At 29.2% G+C, this 20,999-nt stretch overlaps 9 protein-coding genes across 9 annotated transcripts; 6 read left to right on the top strand and 3 right to left on the bottom strand.

Moving 5' to 3' along the window:
• Positions 1-59: 59 nt before the first annotated feature.
• Positions 60-1,024, top strand: ELE39_003426 (40S ribosomal S2; the record flags this gene model as incomplete). Its single annotated transcript, XM_067346412.1, has 2 exons — positions 60-66; positions 228-1,024. The coding sequence occupies 2 exons, from the start codon at positions 60-62 to the stop codon at positions 1,022-1,024; spliced, it is 804 nt and encodes a 267-aa protein (XP_067200949.1).
• Positions 1,025-1,436: 412 nt separating this feature from the next.
• On the top strand, positions 1,437-2,232 carry ELE39_003427 (UBX domain-containing; the record flags this gene model as incomplete). The annotated part of the gene is made up of 3 exons (XM_067346413.1): positions 1,437-1,450; positions 1,497-1,571; positions 1,623-2,232. 3 exons carry the CDS (start codon positions 1,437-1,439, stop codon positions 2,230-2,232), a joined length of 699 nt encoding a protein of 232 aa, XP_067200950.1.
• A 598-nt stretch (positions 2,233-2,830) lies between these two features.
• On the top strand, positions 2,831-4,255 carry ELE39_003428 (GTpase; the record flags this gene model as incomplete). Its single annotated transcript, XM_067346414.1, has 1 exon — positions 2,831-4,255. One exon carries the CDS (start codon positions 2,831-2,833, stop codon positions 4,253-4,255), a length of 1,425 nt encoding a protein of 474 aa, XP_067200951.1.
• A 1,032-nt stretch (positions 4,256-5,287) lies between these two features.
• ELE39_003429 (transporter with signal peptide and 12 transmembrane domains) lies at positions 5,288-7,096 on the top strand (the record flags this gene model as incomplete). The annotated part of the gene is made up of 1 exon (XM_067346415.1): positions 5,288-7,096. One exon carries the CDS (start codon positions 5,288-5,290, stop codon positions 7,094-7,096), a length of 1,809 nt encoding a protein of 602 aa, XP_067200952.1.
• Positions 7,097-7,515: 419 nt separating this feature from the next.
• On the bottom strand, positions 7,516-10,764 carry ELE39_003431 (B-box zinc finger domain containing; the record flags this gene model as incomplete). The annotated part of the gene is made up of 1 exon (XM_067346417.1): positions 7,516-10,764. One exon carries the CDS (start codon positions 10,762-10,764, stop codon positions 7,516-7,518), a length of 3,249 nt encoding a protein of 1,082 aa, XP_067200954.1.
• Positions 10,765-11,604: 840 nt separating this feature from the next.
• ELE39_003432 (rab GDI alpha) lies at positions 11,605-13,002 on the top strand (the record flags this gene model as incomplete). The annotated part of the gene is made up of 1 exon (XM_067346418.1): positions 11,605-13,002. The coding sequence occupies one exon, from the start codon at positions 11,605-11,607 to the stop codon at positions 13,000-13,002; it is 1,398 nt and encodes a 465-aa protein (XP_067200955.1).
• A 696-nt stretch (positions 13,003-13,698) lies between these two features.
• Positions 13,699-16,860, bottom strand: ELE39_003433 (CRAL TRIO domain-containing; the record flags this gene model as incomplete). The annotated part of the gene is made up of 1 exon (XM_067346419.1): positions 13,699-16,860. The coding sequence occupies one exon, from the start codon at positions 16,858-16,860 to the stop codon at positions 13,699-13,701; it is 3,162 nt and encodes a 1,053-aa protein (XP_067200956.1).
• A 1,101-nt stretch (positions 16,861-17,961) lies between these two features.
• ELE39_003434 (coatomer epsilon subunit family) lies at positions 17,962-18,900 on the bottom strand (the record flags this gene model as incomplete). The annotated part of the gene is made up of 1 exon (XM_067346420.1): positions 17,962-18,900. One exon carries the CDS (start codon positions 18,898-18,900, stop codon positions 17,962-17,964), a length of 939 nt encoding a protein of 312 aa, XP_067200957.1.
• An 843-nt stretch (positions 18,901-19,743) lies between these two features.
• ELE39_003435 (uncharacterized protein) lies at positions 19,744-20,709 on the top strand (the record flags this gene model as incomplete). Its single annotated transcript, XM_067346421.1, has 1 exon — positions 19,744-20,709. The coding sequence occupies one exon, from the start codon at positions 19,744-19,746 to the stop codon at positions 20,707-20,709; it is 966 nt and encodes a 321-aa protein (XP_067200958.1).
• Positions 20,710-20,999: the final 290 nt, after the last annotated feature.

Raw genomic sequence — 20,999 nt, forward strand, 5'->3', positions numbered from 1 at the left:
TATATTTGAAAGTAATATATCCAGGAAAAGTTTGTATTAATATATAAGAGTATAGAAATATGTCAGGTATGTTTATATTAAGTAGCAGATAGACGAGATGATGAATTGATGATTTAATGAATTGATTAAGTCCTTTATAAATAGGAATATCATTTATTTCGTTTGTCTATAAAATTTTTAATAGTGAATATTAACTAACTTGAATTTTATTAATTACTTATATTTAGCTTCAGAAAGAGGTGGTTTCGGTAAAGGATTTGGATCAAGAGGTGGCGACAGAGGTGGCCGTGGTAAGGGTCCACGTGGTAGAAGTCGAGCATCTCCAGCTGAAGATGAGCTTAAAAGTTGGGTGCCAGTAACAAAATTGGGTCGTTTGGTCCGTGATGGAAAAATTAACTCTATTGAGGAAATTTATCTCCACTCATTACCAATTAAGGAACACCAAATTGTTGATTATTTCTTCTCAGGTAGCTCTCAATTATCTGAAGAGGTTATGAAAATTATGCCAGTTCAGAAACAGACACGTGCAGGCCAAAGAACTCGTTACAAGGCTTTTGTTGCCGTTGGAGACTTCAACGGACACATTGGACTTGGAGTAAAGTGTGCAAAGGAAGTTGCTACTGCTATTAGAGGTGGAATTATTGCCGCTAAGCTATCATTAGTACCAGTACGTAGAGGTTACTGGGGTAACAAGATTGGTGAACCACATACAGTTCCAATGAAGGTTAGTGGAAAATGTGGTTCAGTACTTGTACGTTTGGTGCCAGCTCCAAGAGGTACTGCTATTGTTGGTGCTCCAACTACCAAGAAAATGCTCCAATTTGCAGGTGTTAAGGATTGCTTTACATCATCCAGAGGTTGTACTAAGACTAGAGGTAACTTTATGTTGGCTATTTTTGCCGCACTAAAGAGCACTTATGCTTACCTTACGCCTGACTTGTGGAAGGAATACTCTTTCACCCCTTCTCCATACAAGCAGTTCTCTGATTTCCTTGCTGTAACTAACAGCAAGGTTGCTGTCTAAATATTTCAGGACTTTTAGATGCATTTCCTTAATTTAATAGAAATACCTTAATCCATAGTTCTATTTCATTTTGTCTTGTTGTATTATATTGGTCAATTGTATAGTGTTTCGGCCTTGATATAATCTTTGCACTTATTGTTAGTCTGTTAATTATTGCGCTAAGCCCGCCAAAAGTTTATTTTACATGTAATAATTAGAGGGAAATAAAAGGGGATGGGGAGAGAGAAAAAGAAAGTAGGATGGGGGAAATAAAGAGGGAAGAATGTAGAAAGAGAGTTAGTATTTCCAAGGCGAGTATTTATTATTAAATTTTGACTGAGAATAGATTAGTTGAATTAAGGAAAAAGAAGGTTATTATCAGTAAGTAAGCTGGGAATTTAAATAATAGTTAGGATTCAAGAAGATTTTCAAAATGCCAGTAATAAGGTATGTTAATTTAAAAATAAGCCAATATTATAATTAATAATTCTAGAGGACTTTCTGATTTAAATAATAATAATAATACTAATGATAAAACCATTAATAGTTATACAGGTGGTGAGAAAAGGTGAGTATTATTTTGCTTTTTTAGAATAATATATATTAATTAAAAATGAAGTGGATTAGCTGTTGAGAATCCTGGAGAGTATAATAGTAATGGAAGAGGGGGTATTCCAGAGAATGCTATTAGAGTGGTATTATATAAAAATGGGTTTATTATAGATAATGAGGAATTTAGAGATATTTCTTTGCCAGAAAATGAAGCTTTTGTTAAAGATATAAAAAATTCAGTAGCTCCAGAAGAGCTTAGGAAAAGATCCAAAAACAACCAAACAATTAATGTTGCTTTAGATGATCGTAGTTCTGAGGTGTATGTTCCACCAAAGAAACCAATGGAAATGTTTTCAGGATCAGGAAATTTGCTTGGCCAAACAAGAAGTTCAGCATTGGAAGTTAATATTGAATCAGAAGCTCAAGTTACTGTTGATAATACAAAGCCAACTACTAACATACAGTTAAGATTTCATAACGGTCAAAAAAAGGTGGTTACATTAAATCATGATCACACTATTGCTGATTTACACTGTATATTTATGGAATGCGCTCCAGTTGATGGTGACTACCAACTCGTCTCTGGTTTCCCTCCCAAAGAAATTAAATTTGACCCAAGTACTACGTTAAAAGATGCTGGATTACTTCAGGAAACTGTTTCACAAAATCTTATTTGATCACTACTTCTTAATATAAGTTATCTTTATTTATTTACATTTGCTAATTTTCATTTGTATTTGTACTAAAGATGATTGTAATCAAAAAAAATAGTAAATTACATCAACAAATATCATTTTCAATTGAATTAATTTTAATTTTAATATTAATCTTTATGTTTTCCACTTATAATTTGTCCACATGCAAATTAATTATTTTTTTTTAATTAAAAAGCTTTTAATGCATGTACACTAAAAAATTCCTGTACCGGTAATTACTAATGCAATTCAAAAAGGCGGGCTAAGACGATTTTTTAAATGGATAATAATGTCAAAATAAAACTAGAAAAAGAACAAATACGAATATTAAAAAGGAATAATTTATCAGTATTAATATACAGATTATTAATAAATACATATATTTACATTATTCTTCTTTCTAATTTTTTCTTGGATTGAACTTGTAGTGAGTTGCTAAGAATAAGCAGAAACTGTCAAAGGTAATAAAAATTAAGTGGATATATTTATAATTATTTGTATTTTGCAATTTATATGGAAGCCTAGGAGCGCATTTGGATTTAATTACATATTTACAAAAATAAGTTTAGATTAAGAAGAAATGAAGATAAAGAAAAGCACTAGTAAGAGAATGCCTTTGGGTAGAAAGTATAAAATAGAGAAAAGGGTTTCACAACATAAAAAGAAGATGAAGAAAATAGCGAGAAAGTCATCGTTTATCAAGGGAAAGAAAGGAAAGACTAAAGAATTAAATATACCAAATCTTTGGCCATTTAAAGAACAAATGTTGAATGAAATGAGTGATTTAAAGGAAAGAATGAAACAGGAAAAAGAAGAGAAGAAACGATTAATTAAAGAAATGAAAAAAAATGCATCTATGAAAAATGTGAATGAAGGTCAGAATTCAAATGTATCAGAGTCACCAAAAAATTTATCCGATTATTTAGAAAGTGCACTTAACCGTCAGAATGCTTTTGAGGCATCCAAATCAGAGTTGGAAGAGCTTAATATGAAAACTTTGGGAGATCCATCATTATCAGATTCATCCAGAAAAGCTTTTCTTCGCGATTTAAGGAAATTAATTGAGGAATCTGATGTAGTGTTGGAAATTTTGGATGCAAGAGATCCACTAGGATTTAGAAATGTTGAATTAGAAAGATCTATTGTTGCCCAAGGTAAAAGATTAGTTTTGATCCTAAGTAAGATTGATTTGGTCCCAGGTGATGTTGTTAAAGAATGGCTAATTTATTTGAGAAAGGAACACCCAACTTTAGCATTTAAATCTGCATTAAATAGTTCAACAGAACATGGAGTAAATCATTCAAAAAGTAGTGGATTAAATGCATCCCATGATTTTATTAAAGCAAGTTCTGTTGCATTTGGTGTTTCGGCATTAATGTCGTTAATTAAAAATTATTCAAGATATAATAAAAATGCAAAGAAATCTATTACAATCGGTGTTATGGGTTATCCTAATGTAGGAAAATCATCTTTAATTAATTCTTTAAAAAGAGGATATTGTGTTAAAGTTGGAGCTGTAGCTGGAGTAACTAGACATCTACAAAGAATTGATTTGGATTCTACTACCAAATTAATTGATAGTCCAGGAGTTGTATTCACTGGTAATTCCCAAGATCCATCGCAAGTATTAAGAAATACTGTACAATTAACAAATGTTAAGGATTATTTTGAGCCAATATCATTACTATTACAAAAAATTGATCATGAAATTCTACTCAAGCTATATAAAATACCTATGTTTAATAATGTTCCTGAATTTTTAACAAATGTATCAATTTCAAGAGGTAAACTTAATAAGGGGGGCATTCCTGATATTAACTCCGCTGCAATGATTGTCTTAACTGATTGGTTTAGTGGTAAAATTCCTTATTATAAGTTCCCTCCTCAAGACAATTCTGATCAACAATTATTGGAAAGAGACTCTATTACTGTCGTTTCTAATTGGTCACAGGAATTTAATATTGACAGTATATATGATGAACTAGATTCACAAATCAAAAGTTAAATAATAACAATTATCAAATTAATTAAATTTGTTAGTCTTATAATGATATTATTCCTAATGTCTCTTTTATTGTTATTATCATCTATCACACTCACTTTTAGTATATTACAAACCAATCCCTATTGTTTACATTTCTACCTTTTAACTAAATTCACCAAAAAAAATACTGGCAGTGCTAAATTAGTATTCGCTAATAAATAGAAACAAAAATTCTTATCAGGGAAGTAAAAAGAATAAAAGAAAACTATATCATTTCTACTCTTGTTATATATTATTTTTTTAATTCATTATATATGTATTTATTCATTTGGTCCATTACTATCATCTAGTTACCGCTTTAACCCTTAATATTAATACATCGCATGCATGCCCAACCTTTGGCGCCATAAAATGGCGCCAATTACATGCAAATGACAATTTTTTGATAATTAAGAGTAGAAATAAAAATAAAGAGGAAGAAATTCAAAGTATAATAAATAATAGGAGGAAGAAAGAAAGAAAGAAAAGAAAAAAATTTAAAGTAAAATTCTTTGGAATTAAGGACAGGAAGTATTCATTTTATCATTTCAATATATTAACTGGAGAGGATAATTTTTTCTAGGCAGTTCTTTCTGTAGTTGATAAAATTACAAGTTTTAAAGAAAATCGCCATAATTCCTCTTTATTGATATATTGGAATTTTGTGAGCTTAAATAAAAATACTAAGAATTTACTTAATTGTTTGCGTGGTTTAGAAAGGCTTGGACAAAAAGTATATCGAACAAATAAATAAATAACTTTAAGCCAAATTCAAATAGTAATAATAAAGCGTATTACTCGTCTATAATGGAGAACTGGAAGAATTGAAAGAAGTGACAAGCAAAATAAAAATCCAGCTTGAAAAAAAGAGAGTTCCAAATATTTAAAATTTAAGGAATTGAACTTCAGTATTGTTAATGACTGAATATCTTTTTTTTCCTTAATTTTATTTTAATTAAATTAAAACTTAAGCAAGTAGAAGCCTAAGTCAGAATTAAAGCTTTTCCCAACAAGATGATGAAGATTGTAGAAAGTAATAACGAATATGGTTCACAAATTGTGGCAAGATGGATGTTATTGGTGTGTATTAGCTTAGTTACTATGGGTATTATGTACAGTAACGATACATTACCAGCAATTGCACCTTTTATTTTTGATGCATTTGAAGATCTATACAGTAAAGAAGAATTTGAGTACTATTATAATACACTTTGTTCATTGGTGTCTGTTCCAAATCTAATATTTCCATTATTAGCGGGTGTTCTTATAGATACTGTTTCACTATATTATTTATCAATGGTACTTATTTCATTTCTAATTTTGGGACAGTTTGTTCTAACTCTTGGATTTGGGATGAAGAGTTTAACTACAATGCTAATTGGAAGATGCATTTTTGGTTTGGGATCAGAGTCATCACTTATTGCTTTCAATTCTCTTTTAATCAGATACTTTCCAGATTGGGAAGTTGCTCTAGCTCTGTCAATATGTTTGGCAATTGGAAGAATTGGGTCTGTATTGAGCGATATGGTATCTCCTATCATAGCAACATTATTCCCAGTTTATTGGACTTTTCTATTAGGATTGTTATTATTGGTTGTTGGAGGAATTAGCGTCATTGCAAACCTCAAAAAGTATTATTTGGAAGATTTATCAAATGAAAATGATGATAATATGTTTAGTGAGGTTAAAGCCAATAGCCATGCTGATTTAATTTCTCATAGTGAAATAATTAAAACCAATAAAACTTCATATATTAGTCAGTTGAAATTCAGAATTGTTCTAGTTGGAAGAAAAATACGTGGACTTGGGAAATTATATTGGTACTTATCTATTTTGGGATTATTGTCTTATAGTGTAATTATGCCATTTAATTACATTGCAGGACCTTTAATTGTTGAAACTCAATACAAAGATATCCCAACTTCTACTGCTAGACAGTATGCCGGTATTATTATGAGCTTATTATATGCAGTTTCTGTATTAGTACTTCCAATACTGGGATGGATTGTTGATCGTGTTGGTGAAAGATGTAAATTGCTGACCATTTCTGTTGGATTTCTGGCACTTGCACATGCTTTAATGCTTAAATTACATCCTGCAATATCAGTTACTATACTTGGATTTGGATATACACTATTTGCTACAGTTTATTGGCCATGCATAAGCTTAAGTGTTCCACCAACTTTATTAGGTACTGCCCTTGGAGTAGTAACATGTATACAAAATTTTGGATTCATTGTTACACCAATTCAAGTTGCATTTCTACATTCAACTTTCAAATCATACGTTGCAGTTGAAGCATTCTTTTTGCTAATATGTGTAATGGCACTTATAGTTTGTTATATAGTATCTAGAGTTGATATTGAACTAGGTGGGAAACTAGATTCTGCTCCAAATAGTGTCTCAATAGCAGCACCAAATACCACTGATATGGTTTTAAGTGATCTAGAAAATCTTTTACATAGCAAGAACCAAAACAACATCAGCAAGATCAAGCTTGAGGAGCTTATTTGCCATAAATACCTCAAATACGAAAATGGTGGGAATATATCATCTTCTCGTAAATTCGTCAGCTCATCTTCAGTGAGTACCTTTGATGATTCTTCGGATGATTCCCCAAGTGAATCATCCTCGTTCATAAAGTCCTCGACATTTCTCAAGAACAATACTCTTCCTCTAGCAGATTATTCAGTTCAAGATTTGGATAACTCTGCACTATTGTCAACAAGATCATTTTCTTTTCAAGACGATTGCTCTAAAAATAACAACCAGAGAAGTGGAAAAAAACTGAATTCAAATAATTTAAAAGGAATAGTTATCTAATGATTTCCTGGATTTTCATAGATTGAGGATTTCTCCCTTTTTTCTCAAGGAAAGAAAGAGACTGATTGATCGAGGTAATTATACAAATTTATAAACTTTCTGATGCCCTATAAAAAATAGATATTCATTTAATAAGTGCTTTTTTCGGAAATTTATAACTAATACATAAATAAATATATCCAACATTAGTTGACACATTTTGTTTACTAAGCTAAAAAAAATCACAATAATTAATTTACCTGTATTGCTTTCCTAATTATATTCATAATCTTAAATTGCTTTTTTTTTCAATTTAAAACAAAAAATACACGTAATTAAATTTATGTGGACGAGTTTAACTATAAGAAATGCACTCATGCAGACGCACGCATGTAAATGTTCTTAAATACCAGAAAATGAGTGCACATAAATAATTAAAATTAATTTTTTAGACCTTTTATTGCTAAAGAAAGCAGTTCTTCGAAGTATTGACAACTCAGAATTTCTTTCTGACCCATTCCACCATCAGATTTTAATTGGTCATTTCTTAAAGCATTATCTAACCAAATCATATAATTCTTTATATTATTAATTGAATTTATCCCTCTTTCAGGCATACCAATTGTATTAAATGTTATTGGTGAAACTAATCTTGGCTTGTTAAATATATTTTGAAGCCATGAAAACATTAATAAACCCAATTCTCTATATTTGCATTCTAAATTATTTAAATTCTTCTCTGGAGTATTCTTAGTTGAAGGCTCCCATATATATATAGAAATAGCACTTAAAGCTCTTCTGAAACACTGAATTCTAGCAATTATATCAGTTTTCTTTGTAATAATTATTCCCGAGTCATTTTTACTACTATTGTTATTACTATTATTATCTTTTAATGAATAGCTTAAAGATGCAATAATACTTGAGATTCTTGGAATTATATAATGATTTAATAGAATTTGACAACAAAATGAAATTGATCCATTTGTACAATAAGTTATTACTCTTTGGGATCTTGAAGGTAGATGATTTAAATTGTTTTCTTTTGATTTTCTCATATGAGCATCACCACTTATTGAATCTATTATATCAATAATACCATATAAAATACCTCTTAATGTATTAGGGATTGCATTAATATCTAATGAAGTTATTTGTTTAATAAAATTCTCAGTTGTTTCTAAAATACTCTCTTCAAATTTTATTAAATCTTTATCTAATTCAAATTGTTCTAATATTAATTTTTTGTTATCTGTGTTCTTTGTATTCAAAGTTTTACCTATATTATTTACATAAGGACCTTCTGGTTTATTCAATATATTTATCATTACAATCTGAATATATTGTACCAAAAATGATCTATCAGCTCTCGTTAAACTATTTGCTTTTAACATTATATGAAAGAAATCATTAATTACAGATGATGATATCAAAATAGTATCAATTGGAATATTACTTAAGAAGTTGATTTCAAAGTGAAATAAGGAGTAAAACAAATGATCGAATGATTGCATATATATTGATAAATCAAAAATATCTTGAATTAGATTTTTCCTTTTTAAAGATGGTGCTGAATGAAGTAAAGATATTAATAACTCATAGTTATAACCAACTAAAAACCTCCAATACTCCTTTGCTAGATCAGATGGCCTATCTACACTTGGATCCCATATATTCATTGATATTTTATTTTCTCTAGGTATTAATATATTATCTACAGTTGTATTAATATCGTTTTCCTTGTTATTTGCATTTAACCAAATAATTTCATCATCTTTATCTGTTTTTGAAATTCCCTCCAGCTTCTTCTTCATAGATGATACTACATTCTCAACCAAATCATCAACATCATATTTTGAATAGTAATATTCATGTAGATTTCTTGATTTTGGATTCAATTTCTCAACTAGATCCTTCATTTGTGGCATTAACTTAGTCTTTCTTAATTCCGGATATCTTGTATATGAATCATGATTAATATCCTCTTCTTTATTATGCTGTTTTATACCCAATGATGGCAATTTGCATGCATTATATTCTTCGGACGTTAATAATTTCTGTTCTATAGGCAGATTTTTCCCGCTCAAACTACAAATAATTTTATTACTAACTTCACCAGTATCAAAATCTTCCCACTTAGCTGCAGCATTTTTATTGAATTTATTAGCTTCGCTAGTGCTGACAGTTTCTCCAATATCAATATCATCTACGCACTCAAATCTTTTCTTTAATGCGTTTAAAGAGTCCAAATTCTCACTAATATTATTGTTATCTCCATTTCTTTCATCTTCTAGTGCATCCTGATTCTCCTTCAGAGTACTCAGCATATCGTCAGCCTCTCCTGATCTTGATATAACGTTAAACCCACCATCCACAAAAAACTTTTCTAAAATCCAGCTTGGTAAAACTTCATTACTAACGACTATATTTGATTTCCCGCCAAAAAAGTGACTACATACCAGATCGTGTCTGTGTGAATATACAAGAAAATCTGAAGGTAAAAGAGCTAATCTTAGATGAGCAAAAAATGCTTCCATCCACTCAATAAGGAGAAGCTCAGTAAGCAATTGTCTTTTAATGGACATGATGAAGGAGATTTTTCTTTCTCTAAGTGATGATAGTTGTTGTAATAGACTTTTGGATGCAATTTCAATCCTTTCCTGTATTTCATCATAATTGGACCTGATATCATTAATGTGGTTGTGTCTTCCTGATAAGTAATCTGCTAACTGCTTTTTTCTTTTATGTAGCTCCAAATCACTCTGTGATACTCCTGAATATGCCATTCTTATTGCATCTGTTGTTGATATTAATATATGCTCAGCCGCATCTCCTGATGAATGTTGTCCAATTAATATACAATGTGGACATAATGATATATAACAGTTCATACAAACGGAGTCAATTCTTTCTGTTGAATGATGTGGACAAAAACCAAACTGATATGGACTTTGTGATACTGGTACTCTTTGATGTTTTGCAAGTAATCTAGTGGATGAATGATGGAATTCATCGCATGATGCACAAAGATGAGCTTTATCAGATTCACAATATAAAGTGGATATATTTATATCACACATTTCACAAATTGGTTGTGAAATTTCTATTCTAAGTGGTTTGAATTCAACTTCTACAAGCATAGTTGGTAGTATTTGATCACAGAATTTCACTTGGTAGTTAGCTGTGAAGGAGCTTCTGCTTGATGGAACATTTATAGAGTCTTGGCATTGCCACGATCTAGACATATATCCTGGAGGAAAAGGTGCTGAAGATCTTATTCCATCAATACTATCTACCATTAAAATTGGCCCTAATGCTAGTGTAAAAATTCCAAATCTATAAATTCCCATAGGATTTGAATCAAATCCTTTGGGAGGCGGTAATGCTCCACTCTTAAAAACCATATTCTTTGAGTTTATTGTTATCTTATTTTCTCCAAAAATATTATCAAAATTCTGATTCTTAGGTAACTCAGATAGTTCATATATGCACTGTATTACATGCCCTCCTAGATTTGACGCATACTTGTTAAATCTCTCTCTCTGCTCTTTTGTTATTAAAGACCATCCTCTAGTAACATGCAAATCTGGAGTGTAATACGAAAGTTGGATCATATATTCACATCTAGTTAACACAAATGCGTCGTCAATGAGCTCTGGTATAATATCAAATACTTTTTCTTCAGACATTGCTAGTAAGATTCAGTATTTTTATTTGTTTAATAAGCATTTATATTAAAAATATTTTGTCTCTCCCTCGCATTCAAATTTGGTTTTCTATAATTTTGTTCTATTGTTTAATAAGTTGCCTCTTATTAGTCACCTTTTTCAATATTCAAAGTCAAATTTCCACAGAGTTTTATTTCTTGCCCTCCTTACACACTTTTTCTCTCTTTATATTTACCTAAAATTGGTTCTCTATATTACTCCAAATATTATTGACCTTTTTTTTTTCCTTTCTTTTAGTTCTCAAAATTTATCTCTTGTTTCTCTGTCATTCATTTAAGCTCATTTTAAAGAACTGCACCTTTTATCCCGCAATATTTTTACTGCTACTTTTAAAAATTATACATATTTAATTGATAACTATTAATATTATGTACTTTATATTCCTCCATTGCTATACCTACATGCATTAACATTATTTCAAGATCTTCCCGCCCACACGTGGCGCCAAAGCCTAATAATAAAAAAAAAGTCATGAATTAAGCGGAAAAAGGATAAAAATAATATTTGCAAAAAAAAATCGATATATTTTGCAAAGTGTATGTTAAGTTCTTGTATATAAGGCAAAGTGAGAGTTAGAGTTATTATTATATGTTTAAAAGCCAAGGTCACATACTGAATTGGATTTAATAGAGATTGATATTGACTTGTGTGTGCGCTAAGGAGAAAGGACAGAAATAAGACTGATAAAGCAAAGAAGGGGAAAAAAAGTACGAGCATTTTCAGGTTTTATTTTTTATTTTTTTCTCTCTACTTTTCTCTTTCTCTTATTTCTAATAGGCACTCAAGTGATTGAATATAATAATGGATGAAAAATATGACGTATTAATATGTGGAACAGGATTAGCTGAGTGTATAATTAGTGGTTTATTATCAACATCAGGGAAAAAGGTTTTGCATATCGATAGAAATAGTTATTATGGTGGAGAAGCAGCGTCATTGAATCTGACAACGTTGTATCAAAAGTTTAGGCCTGGTAAGACTCCTCCTGCTAATTATGGAGCTAATAGAGATTGGAATGTGGATCTGATACCAAAATTTGTAATGGCAAGTGGCGATCTTGTAAAGATACTATTAAAAACAAAAGTAACCAGGTATTTGGAGTGGCAAGTAATAGAAGGAACTTATGTATATCAATTTCAAAAAGGAGGATTGCTATTCAACCCAAAATTTATACATAAGGTACCAGCAACTGAAATTGAAGCTTTAAAGAGTCCATTACTCGGTATTATGGAAAAGAATAGATGTAGATCATTCTTTTCATTCGTAGCAAACTGGTCAGATGATGATGTTTCAAAACAAATGGGATTCAATAGAAACAAAAACACAATGAAAGATATATATGATCATTTTGGCTTGTCTTCAACAACAATAGATTTTGTTGGTCATGCTCTGGCTCTCTATACAAATGATGATTATATTAATAAACCATGTGGTGAAACTTTGGATAAGATTAGATTATATATGATGAGTCTAAGTAGATATGGTAAATCACCTTTTATATATCCTGTTTATGGTCTCGGAGGTTTACCAGAGGGTTTTTCAAGATTATGTGCAATTCATGGCGGTACCTTTATGCTGAATACAAATGTTGTAAAGTTTCTATATGATGAACAAGGCAAAGTAACTGGCGTTGTTACCTCACAAGGAAAGGCTGAATGTAAAATGGTTATTTGTGATCCATCGTATGTCTTAAATGAAAACAATAATAAACCCAAAGTTAAATGTACCGGTAAAGTTTTACGTTGCATATGCATTTTAAATTCTCCAATTAACGATACCAACGGCGTATCTTCATGCCAAATTATTATTCCTCAAAATGAGCTCGGAAGAAAGAATGATATTTACGTTATGATGGTCTCATGTACTCATGGAGTGGCCCTTAAAGGCAAGTACATTGCAATTATTTCTACTACTGTTGAAACTGATAATCCACTTTTGGAAATTAATCCCGCAATAAAGCTCCTAGGAAATTCTATTGAAGAAGAATTCTTTTATACATCTGACTTATATGAGCCTATTGACTCAGGGAGAGATGATAATATTTTTGTCTCTAAATCCTGTGACGCCTCCTCCCATTTCGAATCTCTCACCCAAGATGTATTGAGACTCTGGAAAAACATTACTGGAGAAGACTTGGATCTTACTAATATTCCTGATGAGGATGAAGCAGATGGAGAAGACCAAGGTAATTCTTACTAATCACCCACATTTCTACTTTCTCTCCTAGCTAGTATACTTAAATACATTTTGAGAAAATCATCCACTATTTTATACCTTTATTATCATCATTCATCTCTTTAACTTTCTTAAATTACTTCTAATGTTAGTTAAATAACTATAACTGATCCTCCATACAACTTTTTGTTCTTAATGATACCCCAAATTATTCTACTATCTATCAACCTTCCACGTAATGTTGTTTTTCTTATATTTTCCTATCATTTTCCACTACATCTATATTCTTTAATAAACTATTCGTAACAGAATCCACTGTATAGATACTAAATTAGACTGCTATAAAAATCCCATCCAAAAAAAATAAGAGAAAAGAAAATTAAACAGTTTATATTATTTTATATTCAATATATATTGTATTACTAATAATTATTAAATATCATAATAAAAATAACATGTGGAGCCCGCTGAAAAAATGCATGCAGATAATTTGTTCTAAAGTTTAATTCTTTTTCACTTTATTATCATTTTTTTTAATAAAAGTCAGCTAGAATGAAGTTCCTTATCCAAACCCCATTATTTATTCAATTATGTTTGTTTCTTTTTTTCCATAAATCACATTATTTAAGCCATTATTATTTCCTTAAATACTTTATTTCTACTAATAAATAAATATAAATATAAATATATATGCTTAAGATCAATCTAATAAATTTTAAATTATTTCTTCTTATTGAACTTGTTTCTTATTCTAGTAAAAAATGTATTTTTTAATAAATCATCAATATTGTTTTCAATATCTTCAGGCTTTGTATTCATTCCACTCTTATTCTTTCTTGAATGAGTAAATATTTTCGTAAATTTATTACGTAAATGTTTAAAATGACATCCAGATACTTTATAGCCCGCCTTTTCTGGCCTATTAGTGAAATCAAATGAAGATTGTGGTGAAAAGAATTCTTGGTTTTTTATATATTCCTGCTGTAACTCTATGCAATTAATATAGTTTAAAAGCTCTTCATGTCTTTTTTTACATATTTGTGATGATTCAAACCCAAAATTCTCAAAGCCAAATATATTAATACTTGTTTCCAAAGAAATCTGATTATTATTTGGCAAATTTCTAGTAATTACTTGTAGTCGTCTGTTAACTAAATTAGACCCTTTATTAAAGCTTCCTTCAATTGAATTTGAACAATTCGAAGAAGTTAAACTATCTACTAATAAATCACACTCTTCTATTTCATCCAAACTTAATTGTGAGCTATTAAATCCTTCTTTTACTTTTTCTCTATTATCATCACCTTCATCTCCTTCTTCATCACTACTGTCTTCTTTTTCATCACTCCCATCTTCGTTATCATCATCTTCATAATCATCATCATCTTTCTCATTACCTAAATTCCTTTCTAATTCTACTAAATGCTTATCTTGACCTGATTTGTATTGTGATTTAACAAGGTTTGAATTCATCCCAGATACAGTTACTCCCACTGCTAATTTATAATCATTAAAAGTTTTTAAAGATTTATCATGTAATTCTTTATCTTTTTTTATACTCTCACTCTCTACTTGATTATTTGTCCTTTTGTATGTATTCAAGTTCAACAAAGAATTCTTATTATATTCAAATAAATCCAAAATCTCATCAATTTTTGAATATGCTGTCACAAATGAAGAATTTGTTTGACATTCTGAATTACTGTCATTCTCATAATTAATAGATGAATCATATACTTGACTCATATCATTTATTATTGATGATATTGCATTTCTATCATTTTCATTAAATACTTTATTTAATCTTTCTTCTGGATAGTTAACGGTATTATTTTCTTCATATTTATAATCACGTTTACCTTTTTTAATTGATTTTAATAATGAATGGCTATTATAGTTTTTATTTAAACTCATATTAGGAATTGAAAGATGATTATCCATTATTGCAATAGACATTGATTTATTTGACATTTTTGAACTTCTTTTTGAATTAACCCTTTTCTTCTCAACAGATTTATGACTTTTAGATGGCCTTTTTTTAGTTATATTCGTTAATGCTACATTATGAGATACTAAATTACTTATATCTGATAAATTATTAATATTTGGATCACTATTATTAATATTATTATTATCACCATTATTAATATTATCATTATCATTATCATTATTATCATTATTGGCAGAGACATTATCATTATGGTCTTCATGTAATGCTTTATTACTAGTTTTGATGACAAAATGAACAGTTTTACCAGAAAATAAACTCCAAGAATTATCCCATTGCAATACTAAATAACCTGGTGATTCTGAAAAATATGAGCCACCATATGCTTTAGTAGAATCAAATTTAGACATTGGAACCAAAGTAATTTCCTGATTCATTAAAGTTTGCATTGATGGAATTGGACTTATATTATTATTGGAAAGCTTTTTCAAATTCTTAGAAGATTTTCTATTTGTATTAGTATTTGAATGATAATTAATATCATTGCTGTTAGAACTGATATTTATTTTAAAATCTGAGTAATTATCATAGTTATCAGATAAAAAGGTATTATTTGAATTAAATAGTTTATCTGTATCACTATGATAAAAATCATTCTTTATCTTATCATGGTTTAATGATGAAAGGATTTTGTCTGTGAAATATTTAGCAGAAAAGCTAATTTCTCCATCCAAAACACCCCATGTCCAAAATACTTTTGTATTAGGTTTTGATATAGAAATTGATACTTTTTCTTTTTTCATTCTTTTTATATGTAATGTTTGTCTATCATCACCAAGTCCAAAACAATCTAATAATAATGTGCCAGTATTAGGTACAGTAGAAAATTGATCAGTTGTAAGACCCCCTAAAAATTGTGGAAGATTACTAATTGGTACAATATTGATTAATTTGGTTTTATAATCTTCATCTAAAACTAGAATCTTCTCAACAGTTCTCGCAGCAAGCAATGACTTGAATGAATTCCATACAATTGAAAAGAATTTGGGTGAATTAACAAAAACCACATAAGACATACCTTCTGGATAATTGTCAGAAGCTAATTGTATCATTCTTCTTAGAATTGTAATCATATGTGAAGAGTGTACTTGAGATAAACTTAATCCAAATAAATCAATAATACAAGTAGCTCTAACAAGTGATTTAGCTTCATATGAAAGTTTGTCTAAAAGTATACTTCTATATTCCATATGATAAGAATACCACAATAACAATTCCTCAACTTTAACAGCTCCTAATAATCTTGTTTCATCCAATAGACCAAATCTTTCAATACAAATAATATTACCATAGAAATCTTTTAATGGAGTTTTTTCGTGAGTACTTTCTCTTAATAATAGATTGCAGGGATAATATCTTGTAATAATATTGTGTAGTGGAGCCATTTCTATATTATTGTTTGGAACCATATTTGTAATTACATATGGTCTTACTACATTATCCATATTAAATTCTTTTCTCCATTTAATGTGTTTATTAAAAGCGTTGAATGCATTGGTAATGTTGAAATTAAATCCAATAAGAAACCTAAGTAATCTTAATGGGCTTAGCATTGCCTTGAAACAGTTTTCTACAGTTTCATTTGGAGCTTGAATTTCTGTATGATTATACACCTCTCTTATACAATCTTTACTCAAATTTAAAAAATGTTCATAAATTTTTAAATCCCAGTTAAGTGGAGTATTTGAAAGCTGCTCAAATATTTCTGGATATTCTGAATGACTATTACTATTAAGATTTTGATTCTCTAGCAATACTCCCATTGAATTTAAATCTCCAACTTCTATTTTTTCTTGTGAGCTTGAATCAGAAAATTCTTTCATTGTACTGTCTTTCAATTCACATTTTAAAATAATGTTTTCCCTCTTGTCCATTTTAATAATAACAAATTAAAAAATTTCTCTATTGTATATATTCTATCCAATTCAATTAGTATTTTTCAGTTCAAAAATAGTAATAATTTTCTAATATTAAATTTTTTAATATTTTAAAATTTAAATACCCAATTCTGGATACTGGCTTTAGTCAATTTGATAAATTGAATCATTTCAAGGCAAACTATTGCCAATCCTAAATTCTTATTTATTTATTCAATTCGAATCTTAATTTCAATTGCTATTTTAAGTTCAGCTTAGTACTACTTAAAAACGGAAGGATTTAAGTTTAGCCAATTATTTTGTGCATCTTTGGAATTTATTTGTTATTTGTTCCAAAATTTACCAATTACCTTTTTTTCCTCAGATCCTTCTACCTCTATAATTTTAATCTTTTTTACGTTTTTTAGATATATTTTACATAAATTTAGTGTGAGGGATGGCGCCAACTCTTTTAATGAGGGGGGATTTTTTATTGATAATTATACACGTAACTGAATATTAATGCATTGAAATTTGTTTTAATTTTCAAAATATCAAATAAAATTTTTTTGTAGATAAATGTTTAATTTTATAATAATTTTATTATGAATAAAATCGTTAGTTGTATCAAACTTCAGCACGGGCTACTTACATATCAAATAAAAATACAGGATTAGCATTTACTCTAATTCTCATAGACAAGATTTTCGGAATTTATTTTTATTTTTTGCACATGCAATTTGGCCACATAAAATTTTATTTCGCATGCACTAAAGTGGCACGATATATATGGGAAAAAACCGTTAAGTTAACAAGTACTTATATGTATTAAAAAGCAAGTAAAAGAAAGGGGCATTGAGAATAAAGGCCTGAATTTACATGAGCTAGCTTTTTAAATATCCATAAATTACCACCAAATTCTCAAAATTTTGAATTTGTTTTTCTCTGACAAATTAAAAATGCTTATACATATGATACTCGTTGCACGTATTGGCGTTATGAAAGGAGAAAAAAAACCTTAAGGGAAAATAATGTAAATTATGTATCAATGTAAATATAATTGTAAAAAAAATCAATCTCCTGGATTATTTCTATAGTGCATTTGTTTTTCAATAATAGTTAGTTAAATGCCTTAAAGCTTTTTTCAATGGCTTCAACACAAACAATTTTATGATGATTACAGTTTACTGAGTTAAGTTCATTCAAGTATTTTTCAGGTTCATCCTTTAAATTTAGGAAATAACTACAGGTTATTAAATTTGAGAGTGTAACTTGGCATTTAGGATTCATCTTATAAGCATTTAAAAGAAGTTCATAAGCATCACTCCAGTGTTGTCTTTGCATATGTATTACAGATATTCCGTTCAAAATTATTATGGATTGTGAGTCTTTTGCTTTAGAAGGAAGTCTAAAAGAGGAATTTTCACCAAAATCAGTCTGCATATTTGCATAAGTGATAAAAGATGAGTTATATTCGCCTTTAAGACACTGTAACCAAGCTAATGCAGTTCTAACTAGAGAGGATTCTTTAAAATTAGAAAGGGAATGATAGTTCTCCATTTCACAAGTATATGTATCATAATTCTCAATCAAATCGTCAAATAAAGATTGTGCCAGATCATATCTATTCATAATACAAAAAATAAAAACTTGGATAATCTTTAAACTAGGTGGAGCGCATTCTGTGATTGCTAATGTTGATTTAAAGTCGTTCATATGTAGATTCATTAATAATAAAATAATATCAACAATTGCAATTTTATTGTTGTTATGTACATATAATTGTCTCATTTCATTAATTAGTTCATATCTTCTTTCATCTGTAGTTTCTGGAAGATTAAAAATTGTAAACAAACAAACAGCTGCAATACCAAACTTTTGATTTGAAATAGATTCTGAATAGTGTGATCCTATTGAATCTTTTTCTATTTGATTTAAATGTATTTTACATCTAAATTGAGTAAGCTCTAAAAGTGTGTCCACATCAAAGTCTTTATTTCTGATATATTCTGCTTCTTTTATTAGCATCATCACTTTTTCATAGTACCCTGAATTCATACAATTTTCAATCTAAAATATGTAAATATAGAAATACTTGTTATTTTACATTTAAAACTTACCTCATTAATTTCCTCCGAGTAAAGACTCATTTTAATATAATTCTCGTCAGCTTGTTAATGTGTGTGAGTATATATTTATAATTTCTGTGTTTGTGCTTAATAACTGCAATTAATACTAAAAAGTATTAGCTGTTTATTTTTATTATTACGGAAAAATAAGAAAAAAAATATTTAGAGCCTTGATTGAAATCAAAAGAATATCTTTTTAAAAAGTTGTTTCCTTGTATCTCAAGTTTCTACTTTCTTAATAAACCACAATTGTTTAATAATTGCTATTTTGAGCAAACCTATTGTTCTCTTATTTTTTAAATCCTAGGTTTGACTTATATAAATGAATAAGTAAATATACATATATATTTATATATCAATTACTACTTTTATTCGTCACTCGGTTTCACGATATACTGTATTATACTATTTATGCATTCCTTTGAAAAAAATTGAGTAAATAACCCCCCAATAAACATTTTTTTTATATACAAAACCTTCCCGCAAAACAAGTTCAATTCAGTCGGCGGCGCCCAATTAGAGGATGAGCGGGAAGTGTTTATCCTATTAATTGCATAATGGAGCCATAATGACATTAATGTATAAAAGTAACTAATGAAATTGCGAAAGAAAAAATTAAAATTAAGTTAGTTGAAATAAATTTGTATATTAACAAATATACACTCATATTGCATGCTATTATTAGGTAGATTCGACTGGTAGAGAGAGCGTAGACTAACATAAATAATTATAACGAGCATACCTAAGGAGAATTGAAAATTATTTAATAAAAATGGAAGATATGGACTTTCATTCTGATGGTAACTTGAAGAATAGACAATTCAAATCGTCATTTCGCGTTACAAGGAAGAGAGCGGATATCCAAACATCGATAAGAGAGCTTGAGCAAGAAATTAAAGAACCAGCTGGTATGGTATGGGCTTGCTGTTTTGCAAATGAAATGGATTTTCCAATGATTCTCGAGGCTTGGAAACAAGGAGATTTATCGACGAAACAAATACATATAGAAATGACATTCAGTGAAGTAGTGTGTTTAAGATGGCTAGAGAACAGAATCTGTTATGTTTTTAAGTTTGGGTGTGTCGTTGGGTGGGATTTAACAAGAGCTGAAAGAATTGCAATAGTGAACATACTAAAAACATTTATTAAGCAGCCATTACATATAAGAACTGATGAATTTCAGGATGACGATATGACTTATGTTTGGGGAGAAAGACCATCAATTAAGCAAGATAACATTCATCTGGTTTCAGATTCATTACTAGAAAGATTAAGTTATAGCTATGCATTAAGTCAAAGTGTAAAACTTTCAGTTTTCGAAAGTGTTGTTGACCAAAATATTGACAGTACAAGATCACTACCAGAAAGCTTGGCCAAAAGTGGTACAATTAAGGATAACAGAGAGGATATTAGTAAACGAATTGGTGAACTTTTTATTAATCGTTTTTATATTAATTTACAAACCGATATTTTAGATACACCAGATATTTTTTGGGATTTACAAGATTATGAACCACATTACATTACTTGCAGAAATTATTTGGATATACCCAAAAGAGTTGAAATTCTTAATCAGAGATTAGATATTATTAAAGATTTATACGATATGTTAAATAATGAGCTATCCCTTCAGCATGGTTATAAGCTTGAATGGATAGTTATTTATTTGATTTGTGCTGAGATTGTTATTGAGGTTGTTTGGAACATATTAATTAGAGACATTTTCAACCTCGTGTAATAATTTCTGTTATTTCAATTATAACACTCAAATCAACAATTCTTTCTTTTTTTCTGTAGAAATTCACCATTTATTATTACTTAACTATATATAATTATTCAAATATAAATCACTGCTATCATTTATATGATTTTTATTTGGAAAAATGAACAATTACACGTAATGGTTCGCACGCAAGCTTTTTTTCCATTTATTATATAGCTTTTATTCTAAAATTTTCTTTATCTATTTCCACTCATTTCCGTCTTAATTCCATCACTTTCACGACTTAATTTACTAACTATACTATT

Source organism: Cryptosporidium sp. chipmunk genotype I (assembly GCF_004936735.1).
Source record: "Cryptosporidium sp. chipmunk genotype I strain 37763 chromosome Unknown contig_53, whole genome shotgun sequence".
NCBI classification, from domain to species: Eukaryota; Apicomplexa; class Conoidasida; order Eucoccidiorida; family Cryptosporidiidae; genus Cryptosporidium; species Cryptosporidium sp. chipmunk genotype I.